At 36.9% G+C, this 13,399-nt stretch overlaps 1 protein-coding gene across 1 annotated transcript; it reads left to right on the top strand.

Annotated features, from left to right (window-relative positions):
* The first annotated feature begins 2,156 nt into the window (after positions 1-2,156).
* Positions 2,157-13,094, top strand: LOC120110521 (peroxisome biogenesis protein 3-1-like). The gene is made up of 7 exons (XM_039125683.1): positions 2,157-2,486; positions 2,602-2,763; positions 2,858-3,057; positions 3,297-3,427; positions 7,043-7,170; positions 7,649-7,888; positions 12,614-13,094. Exons 1-7 carry the CDS (start codon positions 2,473-2,475, stop codon positions 12,891-12,893), a joined length of 1,155 nt encoding a protein of 384 aa, XP_038981611.1. The 5' UTR covers positions 2,157-2,472; the 3' UTR covers positions 12,894-13,094.
* Positions 13,095-13,399: the final 305 nt, after the last annotated feature.

Genomic DNA, 13,399 nt, shown 5'->3' with positions numbered 1-13,399 from the left:
TGAAGTCTTTTAACTTAGAATTCTAAATATTTCTTGTAGAGTATTTTTTTATTTTTATTTTGTTACCCACGAATTTGCAACTTAAGCATGATATAATTTTCTAATAATAATGTTCTCTTCGGTGCACGCTTAATAAATTTCCCCATAGAGAGTTTTTTCTAATAAACCATGTCCATAACATATGCATGCTAATATGCATAAAGCCAAATGTTGAGGGCAAGAGGGAAAAAAATCAAAATAGATAAATATAAATGCAAGATATGGCGTGAAAAATAAAACAAATGGGATAGCGAAGGAATAGTTTTCAAGTTAGTGGACTACGGGATGAAATAACTTCAAAATAGAACAAAATACATTAGAAAAGAAAAGGTCAAGGAATAAACAAGAATAAAAATTTTAATTCTCAAGCATATAAGATTGGAGATTTTGTTATAATTATATATAAAGTACGTGAATGGACAGATAAAGCTAATAATATCATAACTCTATAAATAAAATGAATATATCATTTGTTATATCAAATATATGTGAATCAATACATAAAGAAAACAATATTGCAATTTGCAAAAAGTGAAGAAAAAATAATAAAAGATGAAATACAAAACAAGCAAATGAAAAAATTGAAATAATTTGTTTTCTAGAATTGAACTTTCATGCTTTTACTAACACTTGCGATCAACATGCGGTGGAGCCTCTTCAACAATCAAGTATTGATGGATGATTCAAAAGCAGGCGTTTAAATTATTTATAGGATAGAATAAGAGAGTAAATTAATAGATAAGAACATACTACTCAAGGATATATTAAGGTTCAAAAAATCCTTGCTGAATGATGTAAATAGTTTTTATTGGAAACGGTATAAATGGATGGTTGATTAGGCAAGTACAAGTAATCAAGAATATAGTGCAACATATGTTAAGAAGAAAAGGTTACAAATATTTTTTTATAATAGTTTTAAAAATAAAATATTTATTAATTATTCTATTTGTTATTTTATTTTAAAAAATTAAAAAATCAGTCATATCCAAAGTGAGTTCAATATGCTTCGCAATGAGCTTAGAGCATGCAGGTACGATAAATGGAAATAAAAAGGTGGGGATACATTTATCAACTAACATAAATTTTTTATTATTAAATCAATCATATAAAATGCATATGTCAGTACAGCTTTTTTTTTTTGAGCTTTTAAAGAGAAAGGCAGCAGAAGTCATTTGTTTCTGTGGACCGACATTTTTTTTAAAAAAAATTTATAGTCATTTCTTTTGTTTTTCTTCTCAACAACAAATGCATATAACTACAACCAACATTGGCAAAAGTTGATTTAATTGAACCATACCTTATTTGAACAAGCTCTAAATCAAGATATTTCCTATCCAATTTAGGGCATCTTAGATCATGCGTTAAGCCATGGAAAAGAGAGAGTTACTTGCTCAACCAACCAAATACCAATCAAAAAGTGACGCGTAATTTTTCTATCGAAGGCTAAAAAAATTATTTAACTTGGATTATTCATTGAGAGAGAGAGAGAAATCAAATTAACGTTCCAAAAAAATCTTTGTCCATTGTTTATTTTTCCTACTACTTTATTCCATTAATGATGGGATCAGCAAACGAATAAGTATAACTTGATTAACTCTGTTTCAAATGACAGGAAGGAAATAAACCCACCGTTGAAGAATATCTACCAGGAGATGGACTGTATCTGACTTGCTGGACAAACACTAAACGAAGATCTCATAGTCCCATTCCTCTGGATTCGGGTCATATTTTGTTTTCTGATACTGTGGTGTACAGTTTAGTTCTTTGGTACAAAAAAAAAGACCGAATCTAATGGCTGGCCATTTGATATCCGAGCAGTCTCGGCGGTGGAAGCTGGCGGCGGCAGCCTGAATTCACCGGAAGTTTTGGTTGGAAAAACCGACCCATCGCCTCTATCTCGTCGCCTCGCTTGTCGTTGTATCTTTTTCACTTTCCTTCGCGCCAAGAACCGTTGGATTGCACAATGATCGCTTCGAGATCTGTGCAGGCGGGTAATAGAAGTTCAGAGTGCTTTGAGATCTATGTTAGGCGAGATCGAACGGTGGATGTATTGAAAGAAGATCAATCATTCTTTCGTGCTAAAGATACAACCTGAACCCCTTATGCGAAGGACCCGGCGCTGGGGTTTCGAACGAAAGAATAAAAAAAAGTCCCCCGTTTCCTAAAGGGGTTATCCTCGAACCCCAAGGCTCTCCCTTTGTCCCCGCTTCCCGAAGCCGTCCAAAGCTTCGGAATCGAGGAGAGAGTTCCTCGTCCTCTCCTCCCCACTTCTTCTATCCTTGAACCCCCTAGAAATCGTTTCTTTAGCGTTGGGCGAATTCCATAGAATTCCAGAGTTTTGCAGTCCGCTGGGTTTGTTTTGATTGGTTTTCGACTATGTTCGCTGGAAGTTTGGATTTAGACATGGTTTTCTTGGTTTCTTGATGACAAGCCATGATTTCTTTGAGGTGATCATTCTTTCCCCTTCTTCATATCTCTTCATCTTTTGGTTTCAATCAACGATAGCCGCTGGATTAACTTCTTCTATTTTTGATTAATATATTTTATTGATTTTTGAAGCAGGGGTTTTTGGAGTAGGCATAGGAGGAAAGTGCTTGTTGCTCTCGGAGTATTTGGAAGTGGTTATGTTATTTATAAGCTCCATGATGCTCACAGAAGAAGAATCTCTGATTTGGAGAGGCAGCTGGAAGGCGAGCGACAAGTTGAGGAACTCGTTAAAGCCCAGTATGGCTTCTTTTTATACCAAAAATTTCATTGTTCAATTATTATGGAAGTACCCAAATATCAAAATCCAATTTTTATTTCATTTGATGGGTAGATTGCAGACGCATTTTGAAAACATACAAAGAATATCAGATACGACAACATTGCCATCTGCTATGCACTATTTGCGGTCTCGGATATTGGAGGAGTTGGATCTTTCTCATTTGACCGATAAGCTAATGCAAGGGAAGGGACAATCCAATCCTCTTACATTCGAGGAGAAGCTCGAGCTGTGGGAAAGGCTTAAAATTCTAAGTATGCCATCATTTTATACTTACATTTGCTGGTGACATTAATTGTTTTATGTTTCATTAAACTATGGTGATTTTTTGCTTTCTGTAAATTAGCATATAGCATTGAGCTGGGATCTGCTTTCCTTGTTCTATTTGCATCTTTGGTCACATTTTAAGGGATAAAGTAGGATGTTGGTGCTTTTGTTTGCAAAGAATGATATTTTCTGCTGATTTTGTTTGTCATGAATTTTGCCTTTTCAGGTTTCACGAGAATAGCTTCCTCATTGTGGTCAATGACAATGCTTTGCCTGTATGCTAGGGTTCAGGTCAATATCTTAGGGAGGCATCTCTACCTAGAAATTGCGCGTGGTTCGGAAAGCTCTCAGTTACTGGTAAATGTCTCACCTTTTGCAAACTAGTGCCTGTGTATCTTCTAATGTGCTTTATCATATTATTTTATGCGCATGTTTCTACATTTGTTCATGCATTCTTCACATATGTTTTCACTCATGCGGACATAAATGTAGAAAGGAAAGACCCCCAAAATTATTTTTGTTATCGGTGATGTCGTCATTGTTATTATCATCATCATGTGCAAGTTGCATCAAAACTCACTGCCTCAACATTGTAAAAATCCTTTTCAGTCTACTGATCTTTCAATCCTTAGTTCGGAGATGTAAGATTTCAAACCTTCATAGTTGGATCATGAAAGGTTTCCCTATACGAACAAGCATCTCTCTTCCTGGTGCAGTTTTATCATGATATATTAAAAGTATTTGGTTGTTCTTAATTGGTATTTACTGGTAATTGGTGTTTCTTGCAAGGACCAACTAATTAGTTCATTCATTGAACTTTGGCTTTTTCTAAAGTTGTTTTTGAGTGTTTTGAAACTTTAAATGGTATGTCATGTAGGCATTGGAATAATCTCAACAGTTATGTATTTGAATCTTTATGTAGTTTCTTCCTCTTTTCGCTTTTACTTGAGTTTGCAGTTGCAGGCTGAATCCCACAGGACATGCGAGATGTTGTGATTTAACGTGGCAGGGAGATGTGGTATAGTGTGCATGTTTTGTGTGCTAATGGTTTGTTGCAGCATGGTGTATGGGTGCATGCATAAGTGTGCTATGCGCATGAGGAGGCAGAGGAGCTGGAAGACTCATGGTGAAAGAAGATGTTGTTTGTTGAAACCCTCCATTTTGCCTTCTCTCTCTCTCTCTCTCTCTCTCTCTTCTCTCTCTCTCTCTCTCTCGCTTTCTATCTCTCTCATCCCTCCCTCACCCAGCACAGACCCCAACAAAAAAACTCTGTTCTCAATGACATGATTACATTTGTTGGTCTAACATCAAAGGCCTCATGAAGTTTGTTTCAATTCTCTTAGGGCTTGACAAAATGGTGATTCTTGTTATCCAAAGGCATGTTTCTTGTGCACTATAGCTTTTTTGCATTACTTAGGGGTTTTTTGAAGGGCCATCATAGAAACCTCGCCTTGACACTGGCAAGGCACTAGGGTGGATCTTTATTGCACCTTGTGCAATGGCTGCACCTTCAGCTAGATGGATTGTACCTAAATTTAGTCAATGAAAACACTTCTATTACCTATTTGATAACTAGGACTGGGTTGCAAGATTCATTACCTAATTAAACATTCATATAGTTCATTTATAACTTGTAACAGTCAGAGGTGGGGCAGTTAGCTGCAATTTTTCAGATGTTTTCTAATGTGTTGTGCTAATTGGAGCCCCTTCTCGTGTTATTTGTGATTGATTTATTGTCGTTTGGTGAACATAAATGATAGGTGACGGACGTCCTTTATAGTGATATCGACCAAGACAACGTTTTAGTTAATAATATAAAATGTCAGACAAATTATCCATCGTTAATAGCCAAAAATAGCAAATTTCAAACAAAGGTCCTTCATAGTGATACTGACTAAGAACATGTTTTAGTCAACAATGTTTGCTGCTTCTTGGAGCAAGCAGCATTGCTCCAAGAAATATTATTGCGGACTAGCTCCTTTGTTTGAAAAACCCTTTTTGGAAGTCCATAACCATAATTCTTCCTTAGTGGTTGTTGGCAAATATAGCATTTCTATATGTAGACTAAGATCAGTAACACTGAATTCTCTCGTTTGAATGGAAAAACAATGATCGGTATGAGTTCCTGAAAACTATATAGTATAATTCCTTTGCCGACATATCAAACTGTGCTCTTGTTGCTCGCATTAGTCCATAAATTGTTTTCCATGGAATGGAAAAATCTCCTACATGCATATTTATCTCTATAATTTGTTATGCTGGAAGCATTTTTAGGGTTTGGTTGAAACACAAGCCATCTTGCTTTGGTAGTTATCAAATATAGAATCCAAAGATCGCCGAACTGGTATCGGTAGGCGTACCGGTGGGCCACTGGACCGATTCGAACCGATACCATTGGTTCGGCCTGATTCACGCATCCAAAAGCCCCAAAAAATTAGCCTAGCCGGTATGGGCCAGTACCATTTTTTAATGCCGAACCGGACCGGTCGGAGACCGGACCGGTTCGGTACGGGCTAAACCGGCCGATACGGGCCGGTTTGGCATTCCTTGATAGAACCTGAACAAAACAATACTGAAATCTTCTTTCCACCAAAATTTTTGGCAATATTAACATTGTAGATTTGTTTATTCTTTCATGACTAGTTCTGTATTTCACCTTGGAGCACTTCTTTCAGAAAATCAATTGACATTTAGACCATCAAAAAGACAACATTTCATTTCCCTTACGGCAACCTTAGCAGATAACTTGTCCTTGACTGCCTTTTACCATCTAGGATTATTAAGGCTTCCAGAAGTAACTTCTGTGCAGATGCAATGGACAATAACAAGACAAGACTACAATAAGAAAATGATGGATTGGTGGCGGGTACTTTCTAAGCAATAAGACATTTACTCTCTTCTCATTTCAGATGATGATATGGCCCTCCCTTAGTCAATCTGAGCAATTTGCACATATTGTTTTTTCATGGCTATTAACATTTCCACCTGATCAACACTTCAAGAGTTTCTTTTGTAATTCATAGAAAATGTGCTATGAGATGATGGCATCTTAGATACAAGAACATGAAGGACAATACTTTCAAGGTGTGCCATCAGAGAATGTGACATAAATGCACATGTGATGTTCCATAATCCAATTAAGAAGAAAGTGATCAAACTAGATAGTATTACACAACAAGAACCAGCATGGGGACTCAGCCTCATGTGTTGTGTTCTCTTTGTAAATGTTCCAAGATCGAGTGGACAGAGTTTGAAGTTAAGACCATTTAGTAGCAAGGGGTCTAATAGAAGATTTTAAAGAATGGCAATCCATAAATGCCTGATATTTCCTCTTTATTTTTGTTTCATGAGGGGATTAAGTATGTGTTGGAGGATCAGTTAGAGGAGAATAAACAAAGTTGGGACTTCTGCTTATAACTGTACCTATATGGTTTAGGAATATGCCTATGAAACTCAGCCTCAATTTTGTTTTTGATTTAGGTATCTGTGGGATAAGGCTGCCTTGTTTTTTGTTCTTGTAGTATGATCAATTTTGTTAAGGTATATGTTCCTTGTTACTCTGTCTATGAATCAGCATTCTTTGCTATAGTTGGATAATTGATGTCTTGCCATAAAACATGTAATATGTATCCGCTGATTCTAAAAAAAATGATGTTACGTGGTGAGTGAAATGATTGCATTTGTAGGCATGCTGTTCTAGTTAATTACTGACAGATGGTTGGCTGTAGTTGATTCAATATATCTGTTGGAAATTTTACAGCTATCATTTATAGTCGTCTTACAAATAATTACTGATTAAGACATGCTCCATGAGAAAGGTATATTTTAGCGGAGTTCTAAGCGAATTTTGTAGTTGATAGTCTAAATCTGTGCTAAATTCTTTTCCAGTGCTATAAATCTTTATTCTTGCATCTTCTAGGGTTCGAGTTCATGTTTTGAAAATTTGAGGTTCCCCTTTTTGCTTGTTTGCAGGATGAATCTGACTCATTTAGCAGGCATGGGCAGCAAGACTTTCTAGCAACTGCTGATTATCTTTCTGCCCATGGCATCAACATGTTGATTATGAACATGCAGAATGCTGCTACTGGAGTTCTAAAAGAGTAAGAGTTAATACTGTTAACATCCTGTTCTTCTTATGCATGCTTAATTATTATATTACCCTCAATATTTTTTTCAAGCTTTTAATTAGGCTATAATGCTCTCTATCTATCTATATATATACAGAGCATCTTATCTGTGATTTCTTCTCTTTCCTTCGATTTTTAAGAATTAAATAGTTTTCCAATATGCCCCCAAAAGATTTAGAATTTCATTGCACGTACTTCCATGTTTGTACATGTATCTGATACGTTTTTGATTAGTTTATTTGAGTTTTGGCATCTGATTCTGTTAAACGGCGTAGTGGTAGTAGCTTAGTTGTTTTCTGTATATTATTGTTATCGATTTATATTTTGACTAAAGTTGGCATCTTACTTTGTTGATGATGAATTTGATGTCTTTCTTTTCCATAACCAAACCATCAGGCCCTGATGATATATTTGATGCATTTGTTTTGTGGATTTTAATCACAATGTGCAGAAAGCAGCTCAGGGATCTTTTCAGCATGGTCCAACTGCGTGAAACAATCATACAGATACTGGAGTCGTTCATGAGCATTGGTGGACCTAATTACTGGATGTTATACTTGGTTCCTGAGAATGCCACTGCATACAGGCAACTGATGGTTATGTCTGCCAAAGGTTTTGATGATTCCTCCATTCTTTTGGATGTTGGCAAGCTTGAGCAGCTAATGTCAGAGACACGTATGGTGCTATCAAGGTATGCAAACAGCGTTTATTCCTATAGAAAATACTGCTCCATACAGGATCCGACATCTGTCATCTGATTTTCTTCTGTAGAAATAACCTAAGCCTATTGCATATGCATATGCCTCTTGTTGTAATGTAACACAAGGCTGAAGACATGCATCTCAGGAGTCTCTCTGTGTCTCTCTGTGGCCCTTTTTGAAAACCGGGAGATCTTTTCGGACAGATAAGATCTTCCTGGTAGGATTCCTTTTAGAAAATATGTCGGCAGTGGAAGCAGTTGAAAGGGATCAGCATCTCTGTTAAACAAATGAATCCTGGTTTTTAGGGATAAGGAATCCCTTCTCCAGGGTGATTTACCTTATCCCAAAAAACGAGGGATTAGATTTCATCAGAGGAGGAGGTCTGCACCTTATCTAAGCATTACACATGAGACTAAAGGTGCTGCAGCCTGCTGGATGAGCCTCATCTCAAGGTTGATGCAACATGAGCCTGAGGCTTTTTTTTTCCCAAAGAAAAAGATAAAAAGGTGGCAAACCTCATCGATCATTCCCTAGTAAGACACATCCAGAACAGTCAGCATTCAGTAAATAAAGACAAAGATGATGGAAAAGCAGTTGTCTACTGATGAAAAACAGCATGAGAAGCCCCAGAGCAAGGAAAGTCGATTGGGATCACTTGGAAAAGCTGTATAGAGTCCGTTTACCAGATAACAAGCAGATATGGGTTATAGATGGTCGTAGCCTTCCTATTCCCATTGACCGAATCAATAATGGTTCTAAAATCCCCTTTAAGCCACACCTTTTTAGCTTTATTAACATCAAGGAACAGGTCTCTCCACTTATTTGGATTGGACAATTTTAGTTGGATTTGTCATTCATTCCTGGTATGGTTATGACTACTCATAGTGCATGCTTCCCTAGCCTAATGGAAGCTTTGTGATCCTTATATACAGGCCATGTGGGAGAAAACTGAACCTTTTTCTACCAGTGTTCCCTTAAACTTGAATGATGGCAATCTGAAATTATCGGAGCCTGGGATCATGGGCCATGCAAGCCTTTCAAGAATAAACAGAACCATGAAGGTAACCATTCAATGTTATCTTAAGATTTAGGAAGGAGATGCAACTGGTAGTGGCATTGAATCTTCGGTGGTGACCTGTTAACTAAGTTCTTTATGGAGGCTCTAATTTGAGTTCTTAATTGATGTTAGTGAAAATTCACACTTTTGAGCTAGAAAAGTAGCATGATTCCTCCATTTGCAATAAAATTTTGTTCAGAAACCAATTGCTTCTACATATAAAGATTCACACCCCACAGAGATGCATATTAGCATATAATCTAAATCATAAGTACACCAGCGTACTTACCATTGCTTATTCAAAGGGTAAGATGAGGGATATAATTTGTTGCATTCACAGACTTTTGCCACATGTAATATGGCAAGGAAACCATAATACGACCATCTTTCACACTGGGGTGGATGGTTTGAGGATTGAACTATCCATTGTTAATAGGCATAGCAGAAACATCACCAATATAGTGTAAGTGCCTTTTAGCTCGCTTGGGGTTGATCTGCATAACCATCCACAGGATATGCCACATTGCATGTGTAATCAATGCATCACTGGTAAAATTACGATCTTTTGCTAGTTGCTGCAATTACATGGCACAAAAGACAATTAGAAGTCAGGTGTTGGCATGTTTGTGTACCAATATTAGTCATATGTTGCTTAGGGGACCATGACTTTATACACAGTTTGGACTGTTACAGCATACAATATTGAATCATGCAGTAATATATAATAGTATACCCTCATTGACATGCTTAAGCATCAAGGAATAAAAATATTCTCTTGGTAATTTTTTTATTTATTTTGTAAATTTTGGACTTTTAATAGTTGAATTTGAATCTTAGAAGCAAGATTTGGGGCCTAGTGCATCATGGCGTGTACCGCTGGTACTATATCTGTATCATTTTCAATAAGAGAACAGCACCTAGGATGCATCTGGGGCACTGGTTCTCTCATGGGCTGCAACATCTTAGTTGTCCTCGTTGGTACTTGCTGGGACAGTTGTCCTAACACTAGGGATGGCTTGGTATCTAGGGGCACAATTTATTTTTAATTTTTTTTCTTTATTCTTGTTGTTAATGGTCATCGATCCGCCCCAGTGCCATCCAACACTTTAATCCTTGCTTAGAAGTTTCTAGATTAGTAATGTCACCTAAGTTTTGAGTCCAAAGTCATATCTGTCTAGGGAAGCCCATAATACTTTGTGGACTTCGGGTTGATTAGTTGTCTTCCCATTTGGAAGAAGTTTAGGTCTTTTCCTTTTAGTACTAGAAAACATTATTCAGGACTTTTTCAACATCCTTCACACGCATGAATGTAGGATGACAACTTTACATCATTTTATAATTTAATTTGGATAAAATATTATATACCTTTTGGGGTGGATTCTACATCTCTCTTCTACCTCATCATTACGTTCTTTTTATTATTATCTTTAAGTTTACCATGTATGAAATTCAGAGCTCATCACATCTTATCTATTGTGCTTGCCTAATTGTTTGAGTCAAGTTAACGTAATAGTCCTTCAAAAAGTTTTAATACTTTTATGTGAAGTATAAAGGTTTATGGTATTGTATTACCTGAACATCTTGGATATGCAATACAGGCCAATGAATCACCAATATCTACGTGGAAGTGTAAGTGGATAGGAAGACAATGAACACTAGTGTTGCTTATCTTAGTGATTTAGTTGAGAAAATGAGAATCATATTAGAGTTGACATATTATACTTGATCTTAGTAGCATAAGCTTTCTCAAAGCCATTACTATCCTTGATGTCTTCGGTGAGAGGAGCACATACATGGTTCTAATATTTCTCAAGGCATGGTGACTTGCCTGCTCCATCTATCGATCTTTTACTAAAGCTTCTGAAGTTCTGATGAAAATATATAGAGTTGAGAGTACTATGCTTTCTCCTGTGCTATTTTAAAAGCAGACTTGAAGTAAAATTTTTCCCTCTTTTTTGGCCTGTTGATTTATTTCTTCCACCCAATGATTGAAGGCCTCTGAAACATTAAATTGTTCTCAACAGATTTTGCTGAAAAGCATCTGGTATAAATACTGATCTGTTATTAAAGTCAGGTCTGAAGTAAAACTTCAGGTTGGATTGATCACCACAACCAATTGATCTGTGTATATTTAGTGCCAGTAACTTGAGAAATGAATCCATGTACAAGTATATGAACTAAACCTTAAGGCAATTTTACTTTCAGATCGCATGCATTATCTATTAACGAAAACTCTATCCATTTTTCCAAGAGACCAGTGGTCTTCACTACATTGATAGATTTTATGATTTGGCAACACTCATGGGAATCTTCTACTTTGGAGTTGCTCTCCAGACCAGGTACACAACATGCTTAAAAGATGAATACAAAAATGACTTCTTGTCTAACAACTGTTGCACCGCAATGAGCCTTATTTCATAGCGTAGCAAAAATAGAAGACTTCCATAGCATATTCAATTTTCTCTTATAGCTATAGGACTATATAGAAACTATATACATAAAAGCCTGTATCTGTAATTTCTGGTATACAAGATTAATGCACTGAAAATTTCATGATCAATTTGCTTCAAGTTTGATAATGATGGGCTATTATTTTGCCCAAAAAGAAGTTTGGTTTTTCTCAGATTAGTTCTCGGTTCTCAGAGTGAAGAGTCAAGACATGACCTACAGACATATAATGTGATGAAGCTCTTATTGTGACTGGGGAGTCTTGTAGGAGATTATGCGGGACCACTGTTAATGGTTGTCTTTTTTGACCCTGTGGAACAAGCTTAACCTCAAGGTGGAGAGAGCACCAACCATATTGTTCATCATTATGGAATTACTGAAAGCGGTTAGATGTAAAATGTTTGTGCTTAGCAAATTATCTGCCTTCTTAGGAGTGAGCAGGTTGCAGCACTAGGTTTAGGTGATGTGGGGCATGGTGCTTCCTTTGGCAGAACCATGTTGGGTTGTCACTTTCCTCTCATGGAAATAATTTGCAGCACTTTGAAAGGTGCCTTGCATAGCTGCTGGCCAATAAGGATTTGAATCTTTGTAGAAGGGGGGTGGAACATATCTAACCATCCCATATTTTGTTTTTGTTATATTGCTGGTTTCTCCGATTCATTTCAGAAAATACTTGAGAATTCTGAAATGAAGAGATCTCTGCTCTTCCATATGGCATATCTTATTCCTTTTGAATTTAAAAGCAAGACCAGCTGTCAATTGCAAGCAGTAAACATCAGTACTCTTAAACATGGGTATTGAGTTTTTACATGATGGTTATTGGCCAGATTTGCATTTATAGACTAAATCTTGCACCATGCTGGGTACATGGACACTGCCTTTAACTAGGAGGAAGAGTTCATTCTTGACATTCGTGTCCAAAGTCTGTCAAATTCCACTCAAACCATGTCTATGCTAGAGACAAGGAAACATAATTTGAATATCAAAGAATTTGTTAATAGATATGCTTTATGAGTACATCAATTTTCTTTTTTAATATTTATCAGGCTGAAACAGAGGCTACCAAGAAACATTGGTCATATGTGGTGAAAACTGTTTATGTTCTCAGAAAGAAAAGCTTTTAATCTTTTACTTTGTCGAAGTCTTGAACTTATGTTTAATTCAACAGAGTAACTTTCTCGATTCTTATGTCATCAATATTTGTTTGTAGCCCTGATTTTGGAAATATTGTGGAGATATCATTGAAGAAGGTAGTTGATTTGCTAGTGGATGATATTAGCATGCAGCTTGAAGGGATTAGTCGACCCTCCGGAGTTCCCTTGGCTAAGCTATTGCCTCGAATAACGCAACTTAGCCTGCCACTGCTCGAGGAACCCAGCGACAACAAGTTCATTCAGTCCATTGGAGGACTGCCGGAGGTTGAAATGTTTTACACCCTTCTATATGCAAACATGCCCATACCATCACACGATTCTTCGAAAGAGATGTAACCAATACAATTACCATCTGTAGCATGCTGGATCTTCATTTACAGAGCTTGGTTTCTTACATGGGGGTGGCGGATATCCCAACAGTGAAGAAAAATTGTGTAATAGTTATTTTTTTGGCTGTGGCGTCCGGTATTGACTTATTGGCTGTGGCTTCCAGTATTTTTTTTTGGCTGTGGCTTCCAGTATTGGTTTGCAAGGGTATTTCTGAATGCTTTCTAGTTTGCATGCGTGAATACTTTTCTGGATCCTGCATCTGTGTCTGGTCGTTCACTCTTAGAAAGCAGCAGACTCCTTCAAAATATAGGGGGGTCTCAATGCATCCTTGATAACTACGTAATTTTTGTTCTGGTTCATTCTTTCCTTGGCTTCTGCTTGCTTTTCGTCTTTGATGCCCCCTTCCTGTTATAGTTGATTCTTGGTTGCCCGTCTGACCTTGCTCAGTTGACAGGCTCCTTCCCTCTTCCAACGCTACCTCAAATTTCTTGAGGCCTTAAGATTCTAAACTT

Source organism: Phoenix dactylifera, chromosome 4 (assembly GCF_009389715.1).
Source record: "Phoenix dactylifera cultivar Barhee BC4 chromosome 4, palm_55x_up_171113_PBpolish2nd_filt_p, whole genome shotgun sequence".
Classification (NCBI taxonomy): domain Eukaryota; kingdom Viridiplantae; phylum Streptophyta; class Magnoliopsida; order Arecales; family Arecaceae; genus Phoenix; species Phoenix dactylifera.
Note: the sequence above shows the minus strand (reverse complement) of the source record. Positions and strands in the feature narration are given on the sequence as shown.